At 42.2% G+C, this 23,179-nt stretch overlaps 1 protein-coding gene across 2 annotated transcripts in view; it reads right to left on the minus strand.

Moving 5' to 3' along the window:
- The window catches only part of LOC102937562 (multidrug resistance-associated protein 1), a 96,256-nt gene extending 79,787 nt beyond the window's left edge, over positions 1 to 16,469 (minus strand). For both annotated transcript variants that reach the window (XM_043523452.1, XM_027820643.3), the window contains exon 1: positions 16,154 to 16,469. In XM_043523452.1, the coding sequence (XP_043379387.1) occupies positions 16,154 to 16,201 (48 nt within the window). In that variant the 5' untranslated portion in view covers positions 16,202 to 16,469. The remainder of the gene's footprint in view (positions 1 to 16,153) is intronic.
- Positions 16,470 to 23,179: the final 6,710 nt, after the last annotated feature.

Consider the following 23,179-nt stretch of genomic DNA (forward strand, 5'->3'; position numbering starts at 1 on the left):
GAAAAAAGCAAAAAAAAACCAAACAAGTGAACAGGAGCAGGAAGTTTCTCCGTGAGTTGACATAATTATTCCATCATGAAAACATCTGTGTGAATTCTTTTTCCACCTTGAGTTCTCTACATCTATCACATATTAGTCTATAAAAAGGTACACATACCTCTCCATTCAGATATCTATATGCATCTCTTTTACTCTCTAATTCTTCCTCTGCCTTGATACTGGTCTACCTTCATAACCCACAATACCACAACACACAAGTGAACCAGCACTCTGGATACCTAGGTTTTATTCCCAGTTCTGCCAATGGCCTCTTGGGTTACCTTTGGCAAGTCAATTTCATCTACCTGTGCCTCCTTTTCTCCATTTATAAAATGGGGATAGTGTTTCTGACCTACTGCATAAAGCACATTGAGATGATTCTGATGGAGAGCTAGGTATCATTACTATTTACAGCTATTTTTGCTTAGGACTCCTTTTATCTTTCCAGCATGTCGAACAAGTCTATTGCAGAGTTGTTGTAGCTGTGTTGGTCCTAGTATATGAGACCAGCTTTCAAACTCCACCAAGCGCCCAATGAGTAGGAAAGATAGTAAGTACAGTTAGAGACCATTCTGGCTTAAACAGGAAATCTTCAACCACCTGAAACTCAAGAGTCATAACAGAAAAGTAGAAACTGGGTCAAGTTATATGAAGGTTATATTTAAAAAAAAAAAAACGAACACAAGCATTCAGGGACAAAATTAGGAAGGCCAAGGCATAAAACAAGATTAACCTAGCTAGGGACAAAAAAGGTAACAGAAAAACATTTTACAAATACATTACAAGAAGAGGAAGACCAAGGACAGGGTAGGCCCATTATTCATTGAGAAGGGAAAGACAACACAGCAATGGCCAAAAAGTTAAATGCCTTTTTTGTTTCAGTTTTCAACCAAAAAGTTTAGCAGTGGTCAGATGACTAACATAGGGAACATCAAGGTAAATGGGGTAGGATCTGAGGCTAAAATAGGGAAAGAACAAGTACCATAATTTTTAACAAGTTAGATGTCTTCAAGTCAGCAGGGCCTGACAAAAATACATCCTAGAATACTTAAGGAACCAGCTGAAGAGATCTCTGAGCCATTAGCAATTATCTTTGAGAACTCATGGAAGACAAGGGGAGATCCCAGAGGACTGGAAGAGGACACAGGTACTATATATTATATCTATAAAAAGGGGAATGAAGACAACCCAGGGAATTCTAGACCCATCAGCTTAACCTTGGTACCTGGAAAGATAATGGAGCAAATAAATAATCAATTTGTAAGCACCTAGAAGAAAATAAGGTGATAAGTAACTGTCAACATGGAAGTCAACAGTCAAGAACAAATCATGTCAATAGACGCTGCTTGGACACACAATTTTTATCCACATCCAATCCGCGAACATGGTCTGCAGATATAAAGCGGCTGTTTGCAGATTTGCGGGACTCTAGATATAAAATTTGGATCCACATCTATCCACAATCAGCAAACATGGTCCATGGATATCTGCAGATTTGCACGACTCTACACATCGAACCCACTTAATCTTCTTTGACAGGGTAACAAGCCTTGTGGATGAGGCAGGGGGAAGTAGTAGACGTGGTATAGCTCAACTTTAGTTAACCTTATGATACCATCTCACATGACCTTCTCAAATCAACTAAGGAAATATATTCACCCTAGATGAACCTAGTATAAGGTGGGTGTGCAACTGGTTGGAAAACTGTGCTCAGTAATTATCAATGGTTCAAAGTAAAGCTGGAAGGGCATATTGAGTGGGGTTTCACAGGCATCTGTCCTGGGCCCAATTCTCTTTGATATATTCATAACTGATCTGGATAATCACATAGAGCAGTGGTTCCCAAACTTGTTCCGCCGCTCGTGCAGGGAAAGCCCCTGGTGGGCCGGCCCAGTTTGTTTACCTGCCACGTCCGCAGGTTCGGCCTATTGCGGCTCCCAGTGGCCACGGTTTGCTGCTCCAGGCCAATGGGAGCTGCTGGAAGCAGCCGCCAGTATGTCCATGACACCTGTCATGGGTGGTATAGACTCTAGACAATACTTATTCCTGCCTCAGGGGACTGGACTAGATGACCTATCCGGGTCCCTTCCAGTCCTACATTTCTATGATTTCTTCAGGTCTGGGAAAGATAATCAGAGTATCACAGCTAAACACAAAGTGGAACAGATGTTTTACACATAAGGAGCTGAAACATGATGCATTCAAAATGAAGTGGGCAATTAACACCTCTGCAGTCATAAAACAAAGAATTTACAGATTGTTGAAATGAGACACAAAACCAGTATCTATACTGAGCCCATAATTGTTGGTATCTAGCAGAATTATGAAGTTAAGCTCCCAGGCTCATCTTTTGAAGGTGTTATGCAGGTTTCCTTTGAAAGCAAGGACTGAGAGGTAAGATATGGAATGATCGTTTTGTGAAAAACATTCACCCACAGGTAATAGGGTGTTTTTGTCATTTTTCTGGGTGAGTTCATTTGAGAGCGTAGTGATTGTCTAGTTTCACCCACATAGTTGTTGGAGCATTTGATGCACTGGCTGAGGTACACCACATGTTTTGATAGGCATGTGTAACACCCATGGATCTTGGAAGGAGTGTTGTGGATGGTATTGATTGTCATAGTAGAGGAGATACGGCTGCAGGTTTTGCATCTGTTATGGCGGCAGTGTCTGGCGCCACTTTGTATTGGTGTGTAATGGTCTCTGGTGAGTTTGCTTCTGATTATGAGCTTGGTGAAGTTGGGAAGTTGTCTGAAGGCCAAAAGAGGAAGTTTGGGAAAGACTTCTTTCAGGATGTGCTCCCCATTGAGTAATTCTCCCAATTAGGTTGTAATTCTTTGATGACATCCCATAAAGATTCCAGGGAGGGGTGGGTAGGTGACAGCTAGGGGTGTACAGTCAGTCAGTCCCCCGCCCCCCATATTGAATCAGGTTCTCTCACGGAACTAGGGTGCCCCATTCCACAACAAACATTGATTTTATCTCGAAGACTAAAGCCAAATGTACTTCACGTACTGTGAACACATTTGCTTTGGACATTTAGTTATTTATTTTAAATTCAGCATTTGCTATGGCCGTTTTAAACCACAGCTGTTTTTGTGCCTGAAAGTTTGACATTGGCAGCCTACTATTGTGAATGTGTCCCCACGCTTCACTGTGCAATAGCTGCTTATACAAACATTATTATCTGATATGGCAGACATGTTATCTATTTCTATAAGTAATAGAAGGTTATTGCTATGCACCAAGAGCAGCTCACTTATCTTGGAACTCTAGGGTTGAACTTAACTAATTAAACGAAATTACTACTACAAATTACGATACAAATATTTTCTAGGGTTGAACATAACTAATTAAACGAAATTACTACTACAAATTACGATACAAATATTTTCTAGGGTTGAACATAACTAATTAAACGAAATTACTACTACAAATTACGATACAAATATTTTCAATTTAAATCCACCATGAAATCTAATTAAATAAGACAAAAACTGAAGACATTTATTTTTCCTTTATGACAATATTTATCAGGAAAATTCTTCTCTCTCTCTTATCCAGTGTCCCTACATGAAGAATGGGACCAATACCCACCTACCTCACAGAGTTATTATGAAGCTTTGCAAACTTCAGCTAATCACTCTTAGAGCCCCACTCATAAGAGTAGCCATACTTGGTCAGACCAGTGCTCTATCTAGATCAGTACCCTGTTTTCTGACAGTGGCCAATGCCAGGTGCTTCAGCGGGAAGGAAAAGAACAGGACAATGATAGCCCTGTCATCCACCCCCTGTCATCCACTCCCAGCTTTTGGCAGTTAGAGGCTCAGGGACACCCAGAGCGTGGGGCTACAAGCCTGATCATCTTATCTAATAACCACTGATGGATCTATCCTTCACAATATATCTAATTATTTTTTGAACCCAGTTATATTTTTGGCCTTTATAACATCCCCTGGCAATGAGTTCCACAGGTTGACTCTATTGTGTTAAGAAATACTTCCTTTTGCTTGTTTTAAACCTGCTGCCTATTAATTTCATTGGGTGACCCCTGGTTCTTATGTTGTGTGAGGTGTAAATAACTTCCTTATTCACTTTCTTCACACCAATCAAGTTTATAGACTTCTATCATATCTCCCTTTAGTCATCTCTCTTCCAAGCTGAACAGTCGTGGCCTTTTTAAGTCTCTCCTCATGTGGAAGCTGTTCCATACTCTTAATTATTTTTGTTGTCCTTCTCTGTACCTTTTCCAGTTCTAATATGTTTTTGAGATGGGGCAACCAGAACTTTACACAGTATTTAAGATGTGCACTTACTGTGGCAAAACTGAGTGATTGGGCACAAAATGGCAGATGAAATTCAATGTTGATAAATGCAAAGAAATGCACATTGGAAAACATAATCCCAACTATACATATAAAATGATGGGATCTCAACTGACAGTTACCACTCAAGAAAGAGATCTTGGAGTCATTGTGGATAGTTCTCTGAAAACAGCCATTCAATGTGCAGCGGCAGCCAAAAAAAGGTAAACAGACTGTTGGGAATCATTAAGAAAGGGATAGATAATAAGACAGAAAATATCATATTCCCTCTATATAAATCCATGGTACACCCACATCTTGAATACTACGTGCAGATGTGGTTGCCCCACCTCAAAAAAGATGTATTGGAATTGGAAAAGGTTCAGAAAAGAGCAAGAAAAAAGGTTGGCGTATGGAATGGCTGCCATATATGGAGAGATTAATAAAACTGGGACTTTTCAGCTTGGAAAATAGATGACGAGGGGGGGATATAATAGAGGTCTATAAAATCATAACTGGTGTGGAAAAATTAAATAAGGAAGTGTTATTTACTCCTCATAACACAAGAGCTAGGGGTCACCAAAATTAAATTAATAGGCAGGTTTAAAAACAAACAAAAGGAAGTATTTCTTTACACAATGCACAGTCCACTTGTGGGGCTCCTTGCCAGAGGATGTTGTGAAGGCCAAGACTAACAGGGTTAAAAAAAAAAATCTAGATAAGTTCATGGAGGATAGGTCCATCAATGGCTATTAACCAGGATGGACAGGGATGGTGTCCCTGGCACCTCCATTTGCCAGAAGCTGGGAATGGGCAACAGGGGATGGATCACTCAGTGATTACCTGTTCTGTTCATTCCCTCTGGGGCACTTGGCATTGGCCACTGTCAAAAGATGGGATACTGGGCTAGATGCACCTTTGGTCTGACCCAGTATGGCCGTTCTTATGGCATTATGATATTTTCTTCCTTATTATCTATCCCCTTCCTAATGGTTCTTAACACTTAACTTTTTTGACTGCTACTACATATTCTTGAAAAACATCCAGTCAACTATCCACAATGACTCCAAGATCCCTTTCTTGAGTGCTAATAGCCATTTAGATCCCATCATTTTGTATATACAATTTAGATTATGTTTTACAATAAGATTTACTTGCCGTTTATCAACTTTGAATTTTATTGACCATTTTGTTGCCCAGTGACGCACTTTGAGTTCCTTTGTATCTCTTCACAGTCTGCTATGAAGTTAACTATCTTAACTAACTTTGTACGATCTGCAGATTTTGCCACATCACTATTTACCCCTTTTTTCCACATCATTTAGGAATATGTTGAATAGCACTATGGTCCCAGCACAGATACCTGGGGGACACCATTATTCACCTCTCTCCATTCTGAAAACTGACCATTTATTCCAATCCTTTGTTTCTTGTCTTTTAACCAGTTACTGATCCATGAGAGGACCTTCCCTTTTATCCCAGGACTGCTTAGTTTGTTTACGAGCCTTTGGTATGGGGCCTTGTCAAAGGCTTTCTGGAAGTCCAAGTATTTTATATCGACTGGATCACTTTGCCCACATGTTTGCTGACCCCCTAGTAGATTGGTGAGGCATGATTTCCCTTTACAAAAGCCATGTTTTGACTCTTCCCCAACATATCATGTTCATCTAGGTGTCTAATCATTCTGTTCTTTGCTATAGTTTCAACCAATTTGACTGGTACTGAAGTTAAGTTTACTGGCCTGTAATGGCCAGAATCACCTCTGGAGTCTTTTTTAAAAATTGGTTTCCCATTAGCTATCCTCCAGTCATCTGGTACAGAAGTTGATTTAAGCAATAGGTTACATACCAGTTAGTAGTTCTGCAATTTCATATGTGATTTTCTTCAGAATGCTTGGGTGAATACCGTCTGATCCTGGTGACTTATTACTGTCCAATTTATCAGTTTGTTCCAAAACCTCCTCTATTGACACCTCAATCTGGGACAGTTCCTCAGATCTGTCTCCTAAGAACAACGGCTCAAGTGTGGGTATCTCCCTCAGATCCTCTGCCATGAAGATGGATGCAAAGAATTCACTTAGCTTCTTTCACAATGGTGTTGTCTCTTCCTTTAGTGCTTCTTTAGCACTTTGATCATCCAGTGGCCCCAGTGATTGTTTGGCAGGCTTCATGCTTCTGATGTACTCAGCACAAAGCTCTCCTAGAAGGAGAGCTTCCTCAGGATTAAGTTCTCAAAATACAAACTGTGGCGGAGGACCCACCATATTCAGAGACATTGTATTTCCAGGAAGTTCCCACCAAAGTGAAGAAGAATTAGAAATAACTTCTGTCTTGTCTCTTTTTTGATTAAATACTTTTGGCTATGAATAACCTAAGTAGTCCTTACATAAAATCCAGGTTCTCTATTACCAGCAGGAGAGTGAGTTTGTGTGTGTGGTTTTTGGAGGGGGGTGAGGGGGTGAGAGAACCTGGATTTGTGCAGGAAATGGCCCACCTTGATTATCATACACATTGTGAAGAGAGTGGTCACTTTGGATGGGCTATTACCAGCAGGAGAGTGAGTTTGTGGGGGGGGGGCGGAGGGTGAGAAAACCTGGATTTGTGCTGGAAATGGCCCAATTTGATGGTCACTTTAGATAAGCTATTACCAACAGGAGAGTGGGGTGGGAGGAGGTATTGTTTCATGGTCTCTGTGTATATAATGTCTTCTGCAGTTTCCACAGTATGCATCCGATGAAGTGAGCTGTAGCTCACGAAAGCTTATGCTCAAATTGGTTAGTCTCTAAGGTGCCACAAGTACTCCTTTTCTTTTTGCGAATACAGACTAACACGGCTGTTACTCTGAAACCTCTAAAAGTGCAGAAATTCCAAGATATTTAGATCAGAATTCTATTATTAAAGCAGCAAACATTGCCAAAATAAAGGCTGCATCAGCATCTTGACAGTACAGTACTCTTCTCAGGCTCCTAATTTTCCACAGAACGAAGCAGTTTGCAGCTACTCTCATCTTTACTATTGAGGCATGCCCTACAGAGAATGCTTCCCAGCACACAATGCTCCATCTTAACCTGAAAGGCCTTCAGAGGCTGCTCAGATCAAGCTGAAAGCAAATGTATGACGGGACCTACACAAAATTAAAAAAGCCTGAGGCAGACATCTGCCATGCAAAATTTCAACACACACAGTTGAAGTTTGGCAAAGCAATCAAACACACAGCTTCATAATGGAAAATGTTGTGTAACCTTATTATCCAGTACTACACACACATTGTCTACTCTCCAGAAAAATAGTATTTCTTAACTAGGAAATTACTTTCCACATTTAAATAGGATTAAAGTTGTGACAAACCAACATGACAAAAAATTCCTTAAGGTTAGTTAACATGGTCCTTAAATAGTGGCTTTCAGAGGGAAAGAACATAACTTTTACCAACAAAAAGACATCAAACTATCTAAACTGTTTAACATTAAGATGATTATCCAAATGTATTCAAAGCAATTTTCAAGGGAGTTTTCAGAGTTACAAATGTGGAGATACAAGCACATATAAAAGTATATTTCTAGATTCTTCTTCCAACTAGCACTGATTTCTTTAAGTCCCTCTAGTAATCATGTATAAGCACCTTTACTCTTGCAACTCTGGCTATCTTTTCTTCCTTTCCAATACACCATTATCTGTCTTTCCATGTTAATTTTTTAATTTTAGCTTTGCAACTATTATTTCATTTTCAAGGAAGATGTAGGCTGCCTGGATAAGATTAAAAACCTGACAGAATCAATTCAGGCTTTCAGCCTTTCACGGAAAATAATGCAGTTACAATTTATTAATCTTTAGTATTTTCTGTACGATCATCCCTCAAGTTCTTGTAATTTACTGACAACTGAACCACAAACTTCACTTGGGACAGTCAGATTTCAGATTCCCAGAAGCCAGAAATATCCTTTTATCTTAGTCAAGTTTATATGTTAATACCATTTAAGCTGCAGTTAAACAATGGTTAGGGAGAGCTTTAGTTATGCCATTTAGGGAGGCCATGTCTAAACTTACAAGCTTACAGTGGCACAGCCATATTGATATGTAGCAGCATTATGACAGTGGGAGAGAGCTCTCCTGTCAACATAATAAAACCAGCTCAACGAGCAGCAGTAGTTATCCCGCCGACATTGCGCTGAGCACAAGAGCTCTTATGCCGGCAAAACCTGTGTTGCTCAGGGGGTATTTTTTCACACCCCGAGCGACAAACGTTTTGTCGACACAAGTGCTAGTGTAGACATGGCCCCAGTTTACCAACAGAAATGCGAGAAAGCCAATTTTCAAACAAAGAACAGGCTGAAAGTATGTATATAGTCAAGCAATGATAAAACCTAGAATTTAGAAGTATGAGTTTAAAGTGGCAGTATTTGAATATTTACAAAATGTTATATGCATGTTTCCAGTATGGTTGCTGTGAGTTACTATGTATTAATATATGAATATCGATATGTAATATTTTTAAATGACTTTGGTCAGTGAGGTAAAGTTACTGTCTAACTATGGTGGGTTATTAGAATTTCCTGTATGACTACTGATCTGACTTAATAGGGGGCTCTGGGAAGAAGAAAAAGAAAAGCAACACAATAGATCTAGATAAGGATTCCCCAGCAATACACTTGAAAGACAACAGGACAAGCTGTTAGCTTCCAGGATCTTGTCTGAAGGAACAGAACTACTGGGTGTTAGCCTAAATCTGACCTGCTGATGTAATCACAGTTAGTACCACGGGACTGCAACCCAGGGCCCAGTCAGTGTGGAAGAATCTGTAATTTCATCTGGAGACAGGTGACAGTTAAGATACGTCTAAACAGCAAGCAGGGACCCTGACAGCAAGTCTTGGAGCCTGGGTCTATAGATTCAGGATTGCAGGGCTCATGAGCTGTGTAGATGTTCAAGGCTTGGGATCTGAAGCTCAGTCCCCCTTCGTAGGCTTCAGAATCTGAATGTCTACACAGCTCTTTTTAGTACTGAACCACAAGCCTGTAGACCCACACTATGAGACTCCCCGACACAGGCTGCTGCATGCTGCGTACATGTAACCATAAAGGATAGAGACCTATGAGGGATGCATTCAATGACAGCAAGAGAGATCAGAGGTGCAGTTTGCTCAATAACTGTGACACTTACAAAGCCTCTACACTAGTATTTTAGGGATGTTTCCCAGTGTTGCACTACTGTACCACTGTCATAAACATAAAAGGAAGGGTAAACCCCTTTAAAATCCCTCCTGGCCAGAGGAAAAATCCTCTCACTGTAAAGGGTTAAGAAGCTAAAGGTAACCTCGCTGGCACCTGACCAAAATGACCAATGAGGAGACAAGATACTTTCAAAAGCTGGGAGGAGGGAGAGAAACAAAGGGTCTGTGTGTCTGTCTATATGCTGCTTTTGCTGGGGATAGAACAGGAATGGAGTCTTAGAACTTTTAGTAAGTAATCTAGCTAAGTATGCGTTAGATTATGATTCCTTTAAATGGCTGATAAAAAAATTGTGCTGAATAGAATGACTATTTCTGTCTGTGTGTCTTTTTTGTAACTTAAGGTTTTGCCTAGAGGGATTCTCTATGTTTTGAATCTAATTACCCTGTAAGGTATCTACCATCCTGATTTTACAGGGGTGATTCCTTTACTTCTATCTACTTCTATTTCTATTAAAAGTCTTCTTGTAAGAAAACTGAATGCTTTTTCATTGTTCTCAGATCCAAGGGTTTGGGTCTGTGGTCACCTATGCAAATTGGTGAGGATTTTTACCAAACCTTTCCCAGGAAGTGGGGTGCAAGGGTTGGGAGGATTTTGGGGGGAATAACGTGTCCAAACTACATTTCCCAGTAAACCCAGTTAGAGTTTGGTGGTGACAGTGGTTATTCCAAGGACAAAGGATAGAATTAATTGTACCTTGGGGAAGTTTTAACCTAAGCTGGTAAAAGTAAGCTTAGGAGGTTTTCATGCAGGTCCCCACATCTGTACCCTAGAGTTCAGAGTGGGGGAGGAACCTTGACAACCACCATTTCAGCTTCATGGGTGGCAACAATGGTGGGAGCACTAGTGTATTCAGAGCCCAGACATTTTTACCATGAGGCAAAACAGAGCAGTGAAAATACCTGTCAAGTGACTACCCTGGTCTTACGCTATTGTCAGTGGGTAGCAATGGTAGAAATGAGGAGAGATTTTATGAAAATAGATACCGAAGACAAGTGCAAAAGGGAGATGAAATGGAATTCTATGTGCTTTATTGCAAAGGGTACTGAATATCCCTCTATCACATGTTATGGCGCCTCCTCATGGCCATTCTGGGGAATAGCTCACCAGGTCAAAGCCATCCCTCCACCTCTGTCTTTTTGTCTGCAGTCCCCTCTCACTCCAGGAGCTGCTTCGGCCTCTTCATTATGCAGCCCACAGGCTAGGTCACTATCATGGTTTCCCCTTCAGCTGTGGGGGGAGGGGGGGGGAGGGGGAAAGAGGAGGAGGAGAGTCTCTTCCCCCAAACAGGCTCAGGCAGTCTTCCTATGCACTGCCCCGCTGCTGCCACTTCCCAGTCACTGGTTGGGGAACCCAGGCCCACCCTCTACTGCAGGTTCCAATGGTTCTCAACATTTTTCTTTCTGAGGGTCCCCTCCCCCACGCCCCCAATATGCTATAAAAAGCTGTGCCACAACAAGTGCAATTGCCCAGGGCAGCACACCACAGGGGGCACCGCGAAGCTAAGTTGCTCAGGCTTCAGCCTCAGCCTCGGGTGCTGGGCCTCGAGGCCCTGGGCTGCAGTCCCATGAAGTGGGACTTTGGCTTTCTTCCCCAGGCCCTAGCGAGTCTAATGCCAGCCACGCTTGGAGGACGCCCTGAAACATGTTCATGGCCCCCCAGGGGGCCCCAGATCTCTGGCTGAGAACCACTGCAAGTCTGTTCCACCCCATACTTTTCTGCATTTCCCTGAGCCCTTTCTTAACCTTCTGGCTCTCCCTTCCTTCTCTGGGTCTGCCAGCTTCAGCACTCCCTCCTCCCAGGGAGCAACTGCAAGCTACATATCTGTGCAGCATCCAAACACTCCTCCCTCTTCCCAGAGACCAACTGCAGCCTGTCCCAGCAGCCCCATTTGTTGTCTGCTTCCTGGCCGCACTGTTCCTGCAGATGCGAGCTTCTGCTAATGAAGGCTTCTGTCTGAGTCTTAATTCTCCCAAGCTTGCCGCCTAATAGGCCAATCGGCCCCCCTGGCCTGCATTAATTCTTTCACCGCAAGCGTGGAGAGGACACCCCATTACAGCAGCCACTGAAGTCAACCGAAGCTAAGGGCACACAGTCCTTCTATATAAGAAGGCTCTTCTATACAAGAAGAATCCAAAAAGCAGGTGGCCACACCACAGAAATGGATGGTGCAAAGATATGTTAGGAAGACTGCAACGGATTTCTAATTCTCAGGAAGAAAGAAGATGGTAATGATCTACCTATCTGCATGTTTCTAGAGCATCCATCAGCTTGGACAAAAATTCCAGTACATTGTGGCATCCACTAGTGACTTACAGCCTCTTCCCAAGAAGTGGCTACATTTCAGAAAAGTATGATTTTCCGTATACTGTTCGAAATACTTTAGAATTAGAATCGCTATTACTAATTGTTTGTATGAAAGACAGGACATTTTAAACTACTACTTTTTTACAGGTTTCAGAATAGCAGCCGTGTTAGTCTGTATCCGCAAAAAGAAAAGGAGTACTTGTGGCACCTTAGAGACTAACAAATTTATTTGAGCATAAGCTTTCATGAGCTACAGCTCACTTCATCAGATGCATTCTTTTTTATATTTTATGGAACAAAGATGTTATTTAAAAATATATTACAGATCTTTTGTTTCTTTGTGAAGCAATGTATTTGTAAAGGGGGCATGACTCACTTGGTCTCCTAACCTGATTTCAGTTTTCACCCCCTGAAGTAATTGAAGAAAAGATGCGACAAATTGTTTCACAACAAACAAGTGCACAAACAGGGCTCATGTTTTACCAGAGCTTTCAAACAGAAAGGATGTGACCTATAATTTTTTTTTGGGGGGGGAGAGGGGTGGGTTCCTAAAATTATCTGATCTACAAATTCTATTCCAGTAGGCTTCTTTCTAACGGTCAGCCCCTAAGAATCAACCTTTCCCTACAGGCAATTGTATTTTTTGAAAAATACCAAAAAGACTGCACATATTTTTCAAGTCAGGGATTTCACAATAAGGACAGAATTCTCACCAAATAAACATACCAACGGCAGAGTTTAGCAATAAAGAAATCTGCCTTTATTCACAAAAAAAATTGACTATTCATAATTTATTATTCATTAATCAATCCATATTAATTTTAGAAGGACTGTAAATTAACTCTAAAAAGAATATGATCACAACCTTTACCTTTTTAATTAAGGCCACCAGATCACAGCTTAGATCAAGCAGAAAGAATTTGTCCTAGTACTCATGCTTTGGAACAAACCCAAGAACAATGGGAGTCTGAAATCCTCAAAGCGATTGCGCGTTACCCAACTAATTAGTAAAAAGTGATACAAAGGCATATCAATCTTGAAAATAAGCTCTATAACTGAATTATTCATTTTGCATTTGTGATATTTTAAGTTACGAGAAAAGTCAACAGGTAGTTAGAAGCCTGAAAAAGAAAAAAGAAAGAGTTCACACACTGTATGCACGTGCCTATTTCAAACTGAATCAGGCAACAAACTCTAAAAATGTACCCAACATCTATTTGCTCAAATATAATAGGTGGAGGGAAATATATACACCGCCAAACCTACTCCCTTGCTTTGCCACCATACCACATCTCCTGCTATTTAACTAAAACAGTTGCATGCTGTTTATTCCGTATATGCTTAACTGTAATATTGTCAATAAACTTTTTCTAATGCAACAATGTTTGGATAGCTGAGAAACAAAACAAGATATTTGTTGAATGTCACCAATACTCATAGATAACATATTTGCTGAATAGTTTTTGAACACCTATTGAGCAAGATAAACACCACTAGAGAACAAACAAATAAATTTCATAAGTATTGTTGAATTACTTATCTTACAAATTCTCTCTTGAAGTAGCCAATCAGCTTATTATATGTCTAAATATTATTTGGCAGATATGTGAAATTAATGGATTTTTTTTCAGTTCTATTCAACCATCCCTACTTACTAATATATTTTGCTTTTGTTATATTTCTCTTCTTCTCTTTGCTTTAATCGTCAATATATTTTTCCTTCACTGTTTTCCTCTTTCATATTCTCTCCCTGCATTCCCACTTCTCTCTTCCTTTATTTTCCTACATTGTCCATTCTACCGCCTCCTTTCCACGTTCTCTATATATTGTACTTCACTTCTCCAATTTATACCCGTCAGTCTCTTTCCCACCCTTTCTGACCAAATCCATGCATTGGGCTTGGAAATTTTACCAGACACCCAATAGCCGGAGCAATAGCAATAAAAAAGCACGGCAACAGCCAAAGGCCAATATGAAAAGTAGCCTCCTAGCTGCTACAAGGGCATGGGTGTTGAGTCTCTGCTACTCAACCCCTCTCATAGCTCCCTCTCTGCTGCAATGGAAACCTATAAAGCTGCAGAAAAGGCACTGAAGTGGTATGTCTTCATATTTATCAAGATATACCCCATACCTACACACTGCATTATACACAAGTGGCTCACATTTGGGAGGTTACCTTCACAACCATAAGGACTGGAGACTTTTTTTAAAAATGAAAACTTATGTTTTGCAGAAAGGAAAAGCCAGGGAAAGCCTCCTATCTGCCAGGGGAGAATGGATTTTTCAAGCCCCCCTCACAATTTTAATACCTCTCAAAAATTTCAGGAAAAGTAGAAATAAAGCAAGCGCTCAATAGCTACTACAAGTCAGCCCAGAGAAAGTCCTCTGAACTCATCTACAAACAATCCAATGCACTTTATGCAAACCGGTAACATTTTCAGCAATCATTAATCTTACCCTTATAACCTGATGAGTAACACAGATTACTACTTCAGAACGATGTATCTTCCCAGGAACTCTACCTCACTTCAAGCAGGTTGGTTTAACAACTGCTCCAGCTTGCATAAGAACTGTTTTTCAGTAAGCAAGGCAAGTTCCCAACTTGCAAACGCACAATGAATTACAAGTTTCAGCACGAGTAAACCCTTAACTATTTACAAACCTTCAACAAAAAGCATGTCAGTTATATCTATTCATATGACTGAAGTAACTGAAAACGTGAGAATTCAAAGCTGTGGTCTATCTGACCAAAGCAGGAAACAGTTATTACAATGACCACATGTATCCACCACTCTGTTTTGTGGCTAGTACCCTGAATACTTATCGAGTCTACAAGATACCACATAAGTTGGAATCATAGAAAGGACAGGTTCAAGTGTCACTAGAAACTAGGATTCCATATTTGCAGTAGCAAGTGAAAGCCCCATTCAGGATTAGGGCTCCACTTGACCCACAAAGCAAGTGTTTTTTTTCATCTCAGGTATAAAGGGGAACATTCCCATAAACCTCTATTCACACCCAAAGTTGCTTTGTTTACATTACATTCAAGGTGACAAGGCAAGTGAGCTTACCTGTCTTATTAAAGAGACCAAATGAAAGCAAAACCAGAGAAAAATTCATTAACAACAGCTTTAAGAGCAGCGACCATGTACGGCATTTAGCACAATGGAGTCCCGATTCTGACTTGCTACCAGAATATTAATATTTAAAAAACAATACAAAGCAGAGAACCATGCAACCAACCATAGTGTAAGAAAACCACATTCCAGTACATGATTTGGACAACCAGAATGTAGCCCATGTCCTAACTATTCAAATATCCAGATACAAAGTGCAGTTCAACATAAGATTGTAGCTTACAGAGAAGCAGAAGGAGAATCAGAGTTTGGGGCACAAAAACCACAACAATAAAGATAGAACCACCTTTGCTAATTAACTTTTGAGAGACCACAACAAAGAGCCACCCATACTAATTTATTTACTTAACATACACAATCTAACCTTGATGAGACAGAAAACAATTAAAACACTTTTTCTCTTAACAGGTGTCACAACTGCCATAGCACAGAACAGGCAGCTCTGTTTGTTACTCAATAAACATGTGCTGTGGGCTTCACAATCTCTTTAGTTGTGGGCTTGTTAGTCTATAAGCCTTATGTAGGTGATGCATTCTCACGCTCTGCCTGTAAAGCAGCCTGTACCATACAATTGCACGACTCGCCACCCCCTCATGGGGCCAGAGCTGCCCGTTTTCACCTCGGAGGTACCTAAACTGAAACTAAGCTTAGCCTGGGTGCAATTATCAAGATCTTGCAGTGAGTAAATACGTTTAGGAGACAGTCCTATACCACCAAGAAAGGCACAGCCTCCACACTAATCAGTCACAAACCCATTTCCCAGCCCATCAGCCCCACCACCACCACCACCACCCTTTACATAACTACTGACAGGGCGAGAGAACTAACAGGCATCAGCCAAGCTCTTGGTACCCTGGCGCTTCCCCGGGATGGGCGGAAGAGACTACCCCTTCCTCAGACCAAGGGCCCTGCACCTGTTCCCTCTGGGGCCCTGCAACCCCGCTCCCGGCACTCCCTTCCTGGAGGAGAAGAGGGGGCTGCACCCTCCCAGAGAGGGCCTGACCCGGGGAAAGTCTGCATCCCTTCCAGGAAGACCCTAGCCCTGCTTCCCCGTGGGGTCCCCAGCCAGGCGGCGTGCGGGAGCCGCGGAGCACGCGGCGCCAGGGGAAACGCAGCCGCAAACGCCGCGCCGCTCTTACCCAGAAGGGCTCCGAGCCGCCCGCGCTGCACAAGCCCTGGATCGCCATGGAGCGCGGCGACGGCGAGGGCTGCCCCCACTCCACGTTCTCCCTCCCCAGCCGGCGGCGGCGCCTGCAGGGAAGTGGGGAAAGGCGGCCGGGCGAGCCGCTGCCGGGCTCCCTGATTGGCTCCTCGGTCACGGGGATGCTGGGGCTGTCTGCCGGAGCCCGCTGTCCATGCCCGCTGGTGCAGTGCGCACGCGTTCCACAGGGTGCGGTTTCTCATGCGCCGGCCCTGCCTAGGCGCCGCCCAGCCACAGCGTCAAGCGATTTAATGCCTCCGGGAAGTGCAATGATCCACGCAGCCTTGACTCGATAGGCATTGGGGGTGTCACGTCATTACTACCCCCTCCCCATGGGGCACAGCTCCTAGTGCAGGGGTGGGGGCAAACGTTTTGGCCTGAGGGCAACAGCGGGGTATGGAAGTTGTATGAGGGGCCAGGAGTGCTCACAAAATTGGGGTGGGCGTGTGGGAGGGGACTCTGGGTTGCGTGCATGCTCTGGGGTGGGGCTAGGGATGAGAGGTTTGGGATGCAGGAGAGTGATCCAGGCTGCAACCAATGGGTTTAGAGGGCAGGGGGGGATTAGGGATGGGGCAGGCTGTTGGGGCACCGGGGGGAGGAGGCTCTGGCTGGGGGTTGAGCTCTGGGGTGGGGCTGAGGGGCTTGGGGTACAAGAGGGGGCTCTGGTCTGGGATGAGGGCTGTAGCAGGGGATGGGGTGGGGGGCAGGCTCAGGGGTGCAGGCTTTGGGTGGTGCTTACCACAAGCAGCTCCCGGAAGCAAGTCCCCCCCTCCGGCTCTGAGGCATGGCCAGGCGACTCAGCGCGCTGCCCCAGCTGCAGGCACCACCCCCACAGCTCCAGGAACAGTGGCCAATGGGAGGTGTGGGGGCAGCGCCTGTGGACAGGGCAACGCACAGAGCCACCTGGCCATGCATCTGCGTTCTACGTAGGAGCCGGGGCAGGGGGAGGGTGTCACACCGGTTGCTTCCTGGGAGCCATGCGGAGTGGGGCAAACCCCCAACCCCGCTCCTCGGCAGGAGCTGAGGGCCAGATTAAATGGTCTGGTGTGGCCGGCGGGCTGTAGTTTGCCCACCTCTGCCCTAGTGTAACCTACTCTACACTGCTATAGGGCCCATGGTGCACATTACATTTACCAGGTGTAGATGACATACTATAAGTGTAGTGTAACAAGTTCTCTAACTGTGTGCAGTGGAGGGCTGCAGAGCATTTGCTGATGATCTACCCTGAGCTAGTGGGTCAGAGGATGCTGGTGCTCCCTATTTTCAGTTGAGAGAAACAGAACTATTGGGAGGAGTAAATTAAGGGCCTAGGCCACTTCCCACTGAAGTTAGGGGAAGTCTTTCTAGGGGCTTGATCAGGATTTAGATCAGGCCCTGCATGAACCAGTGTAGTTCATATACCTCACTTTTTTCAAAACAGACCAAATACTGGCCTAAAACACAGCTATATGCACATACATTTCCAAACGTTCAGTGCAAGCAAGTGCTGTAGTTAACATGTTTTTAATAGTGAATGCAAGAAGATATGAGCAACACTGAAGATGTTTGAGTACATAACATGTAGAACAGCACACACTATATGGCCACTTTTCTTCGCTACCTTATGTACACTACACAGCCAGCAACTATATGAAACACATCTGATATGCAGAGCTGGTGTAGGGCTCAGACAGTATCTCTTAGGCACGGTATCAGTGTTCAACTGATAATGTGTACAGTCTATAGCACGTGTAGTGCAAAATATCCCTGTGCAGCGATGGCACTAAGCAGGAAAGGGTGATAAGCATACATACTACACTACTGTGATTAAGCAATAAATATTTGGAAATATTTATTTTGCAGGTCCCATAATGAACCTGCATTTAATTTTCCTTGTAATGTCTTATATAGTTAAGCTAAATAAGATTGTGTAAAAACACAGATTAACTACAGGTAATACAAGTGGAGTTAATCAGAAATCTTTGTATTCTCCAACAGCACCACATACCATATCTTGGTTTCCCCTTACTTGTCTTATACTTAGATAGCTCCAAGAAAAGGAGTACTTGTGGCACCTTAGAGACTAACCAATTGCCACAAGTACTCCTTTTCTTTTTGCGAATACAGACTAACACGGCTGTTACTCTGAAACCTTAGATAGCTCCAAAACCCTTCGGGGGAAATAGAGATGTAGTGTATAACCACAGACAGACAATGGAACACTACTGTCCCACGCAACATGTTTGAAGGTCAAGATGGACCCCCACACACGCACACACACAAGCTCTCCACCTCAGGAGGGCTGAGAGTATGCATTCAGTACACAGTGATCTATCACACCTACTGCTGTTCAAGGCAGAAGAATTACTGACAGACTCTAGTAGAAGCCAGGATATGTAGCTCTCCTTCACAGCAGAGTCAAATGGCAGAATTTACATAGCTCATTATACTTGTAATTGTTCTTTATTCACTTTACACAATAAAACTAGAATGGTCCATTCACACCACAATCGAATGTTTAAATATTAACTTTTGACGGACTTAGTATAATTAAATATTTCTAAATCAGATTTCATGCATCCTGTTCTTTCTTTAAGATATTAAAAACTAGTTGGAAGTTGTTTAACCCTTCCATGTCTACCATGACCCATATCCAAAAAAATGGGCACAGAGTAGTACTTAATGTGTATATGTACTACGACCCCCTACTACAATGGTTTTAGATGTGTCTTCTGTGGTGGCTGCCCCACGAAGGATATACACCTTAATAATACTGACAACTACTAAGGATTAAGTTGAAAACACTGAGGTTCTGGAGTTTGTAATTTATTATTTTTAATAGCACTGTAAAATAGGTAAAATATGCTGAAAAGATAATAGACCTTCTTCTGAAGAGGTTACAATCAAAAGGCACATGTGGGTACAATATAAGGCAATACATTGCAGGACAAACAGACAAGAGGGTGATATAGCCAGAATGCTTCATGGACATGACAGGTCTTCCAACGAAGAGGGAGATGCCTTACTAGGAGGAAGGCATTTCCAAGCAAAGGGAAGGGAAACCTAGTATGAAGTCAGAAGTGGAAAGACAATACCTAATCTGTCTTTTCCTCATCTTTCTCTCCAGACAACATAAATGCAAAGATGCCCACACAAAATTTACATCACTACAAAAATACTCACACCTTCTTGTCAACTGTTGGAAATGGGCCACCTTGATTGCACTGGCTTCATTAGCACTACAAAAGTAATTTTCCCTCCGTTGATATTCACCCCTGTTGAGAATAAGCCACTTCCACCTTAATTGAATTGGCTCGTTGGTACTGATGCCCCACTTGGTAAGGGAACTCCCATCTTTTCAGGTGCTATAATATATATTCTGCTTACTGTATTTTTCACTCCATGCATCTGATGAAGTGGGTTTTAGCCCATGAAAGCTTATGCCCAAATAAATTTGTTAATCTCTAAGGTGCCACAAGGACTCCTCATTGTTTTTACACAAAACTTAGTTTCAAAGCCCAGGCTCAAGATCCAAAGTATTTTATGAAGACCATTTGCCTTGAACCATCAGGCTGTCATTATACCAATGATAATGACCAGAGTTGATGGTATTCTTGTTGTTCTAAAGTTTATCCAAAACATTTAATAAAAAAACCCCACAGACATTGACAGTACATTGTTCCATCAGCCTCTCAACTGGAACAGGTGTGCTATCGTATTTGGTGGGAGAGCATTCAGGTTGATAGGTCTCATAATTTCAAGCTAATTTGACAAAATAGATGGATTCTTTTTTGCAGTACTGCTAAATAACCTACAGCAGTTGGATTCTTTATTACTACATCTGAGGAAAGTTAGTTTAGTACTATACTTATTCTGATTTTGTTTCTTGATAAATTAATTATTGTTTTTTCCTGTAAAATAAAAGGAGTACTTGTGGCACCTTAGAGACTAACCAATTTATCTGAGCATAAGCTTTCGTGAGCTACAGCTCACTTCATCGGAATGCATCCGATGAAGTGAGCTGTAGCTCACGAAAGCTTATGCTCAGATAAATTGGTTAGTCTCTAAGGTGCCACAAGTACTCCTTTTCTTTTTGCGAATACAGACTAACACGGCTGCTACTCTGAAACCTGTTTTTTCCTGTGTAATTTAAGTATTTCCATACAGCTTTCAGATTATATTTGGATGGGCTGTTTAGATGCCATCTTGCTTAAATTGGTAAAGTCTGACACAGTGGGATTTCAAGAATGCAAGTAGGTGTAAATCTATGTCATTGTTAAATAATTTGTTGAGAATTATACCCGCTTGCATTCTTGAAATTTCACGGTCAGAGAGTACCAACTTTAGCGAAGATGGCATCTAAACCAACCCATCTACATATAATGGAATATAACAGAGAATGTATACTAAATATTATTTTAAAAGTCTATGGGGCTGATTAGTATTGCAACATGAGTGGCAATAAAAGATGTAAAAGCATCAAGAGAAAATGAAAGTCCTGCTGGATTTAGCAGGAGTTGGATCTGGCTCTAAATTAAACTTCTAAACACTTCATTCACCACAGAAACTTTGAACAAAATAGGCTACACCACATCACCAAAATGAACCATTGCCCCAAAAATACAGAGCACTTTGCCATAATGAAGGGGGGGAGTTCAGAGACAGGCATTATAGAATTCCAAAGACTAAAATCATGAAGGGGAAAAAGAAAAAAGAAAAAAGAAAAAAAAAACAAACCACTGAAAAGGTCAAATGTGTACTCAAGCAGTGCAAAAATACAAAAGCAAAATCCTGAACTACAGGGAAGCCCAGTGTGGACTTCAACTTGGATTTCATAAAACACTTGTATATCAGCAGCTGGTTATACCTGCTTTGCAGAAAGATAATACATACAAAAGAAACCACAAAATTACACAGAAATTAAAAAGCCTTTGGGGTACCAGAAAAAAAAGTTCTATTTTGAATTCTAAGATTTTCTAAAAAATGATAAAAATCAATGGCAGAGAGACCAGGAGAGAGTACTGAGGGGAGGGAGGAGAAGAGTGCCAGTGCATCTGCTGGAAATTAAGGGGTAATCAATAAAAATGCACATCACATGGTGGAAGTATTAGACAAACAAAGGGAAAAGCGAGGATTTCCAACTTGCTATGCATGTTAAACAAGGGACCAATTTCACCCATGGGGCAACTCCATTTATTTACATCAGGCATAAATTCAATATGATAGAGAAGGTGCTCTTTGTAACTATCAGGAACAAGTTGATGAAATTTTACCACCATATTAAAGAGGGACGGTTCAAGTGATTTTGCTGCTGCTAGTGGAGATCTTCCCTTTCAAGGTATTGCTAAATCATCCCTGGCAGTTTGGATTTACCCCTAGGGTTCAAAAACAGTTGTGTAATACAAATGTTTTGCTTTAACAACACACTTAGAAAATAAACACTGTAAATAAAGGAGTCATGTTCCCACATAACCAAAAGCAGACTGATCTATTTAGATCTAAGCAAATCCAGGTTATTTATCCATACTGATTGAGTTGCTTTCACATTTTACACACACACACACACCCCCAATCCTGCATGGAGAACCAAACAGAACTCTACATGCACACAGAGTCCCAGTGATTTCAACATTTCACAACATTCGCTTTCACAGGTCCTTTTTACGTTTTTTAAAATCTCATTTTTATTGTGAGCCTAAGTACAGAGAGCATCCTTTTATCACAGAATATAAAGGGGTACAATTAAAAAGCAAAGATCATCCACTTCCTAGCAGTACCATGTTTATAAGGAAAAATATTGACACCCCATACAATTACAAAAAAAAAAGGCAGGGGGAGGCCAAAATGAAAGTTTCCATGGTAGGGATAATCTATAGTTGCAAGTCCCCACTTATATTTGTTCCAATAATATTCATCATTTTTATATATGATTTTACTAACAACCTTGAATCCAATCATAAGACCAGGGCCTGAGTAGGCAGACCCTCTACAGCAGGCGTTTTCAACTTTTTTCTTTCTGAGGCCCCCCAAACATTCTATTAAAAACTCCACAGCGCACCTATGCCACAATAACTGGTTTTCTGCATATAAAAGCCAGGGCCAGCATTAAGGGGTAGCAAGCAGGGCAATTGCCCAGGGTCCCATGCCACAGGGGTCACCATGAAGCTAAGCTGCTCAGGGCCCCAGGCTTCAACCCCGTGCAGTGGGCCTTAGACTTGCTGGGACCCAAGGTAGAAAGCCAAACACTGGTCGTGCTTGGAGGCTGCCCTGAAACCTGCTCACAGCCCCCCAGGGGGCCCCAGACCCATGGTTGAGAATCACTGCTCTACAGCAGCAGTTCTCAAATTGTGGGTCAGGACCCAAAGTTAGTACCAACCCCATTTTAATGGGGTCAACAGGGCTGACTTAGATTTGCTAGGGCCCAGGGTCGAAGCCCGGGGCCAAAGCCAAAGGGGCTTCAGTTCTGGGTGGCAGGGCTCAGGTTCCAGGCAGTCCTGGGGCTTCGGTCCTGCCCAGGGTGGTGGGGCTTGAGCTTTGCCCCACCCCTCCTGAAGCAGGGGGGCTCGGCCAGACTCAGGCTTTGGTCCCTCCTGGGGTCATGTAGTAATTTTTGTTGTCAGGAGAGAGTCATACTGCAGTGAAGTTTGAGAACCCAGGCTTTACAGAGACACCAAAGACTATGTATGTGGACAGACCCCCCAGGTAGAGAACAATAAAAATAAATAAAAATAAAAGGTAACTGAGAAGACAAATTCCAGAGTTGCAACCGTGTTAGTCTGTATTCGCAAAAAGAAAAGGAGTACTTGTGGCACCTTAGAGACTAACCAATTTATTTGAGAAGACAAAGTGAATAGTCAGTCACTAAAGGCATATAATCACCATGAGTAACATGATGCATATATAATCAAGTGTATTATTTAAAAATAAGACCTCCAGAACTTTTCCTCTCTGCATATGCTTTCCTCCACCCCAAAAGGGCCTTCCC

Source organism: Chelonia mydas, chromosome 10, assembly GCF_015237465.2.
Source record: "Chelonia mydas isolate rCheMyd1 chromosome 10, rCheMyd1.pri.v2, whole genome shotgun sequence".
Lineage (NCBI taxonomy): Eukaryota > Metazoa > Chordata > Testudines > Cheloniidae > Chelonia > Chelonia mydas.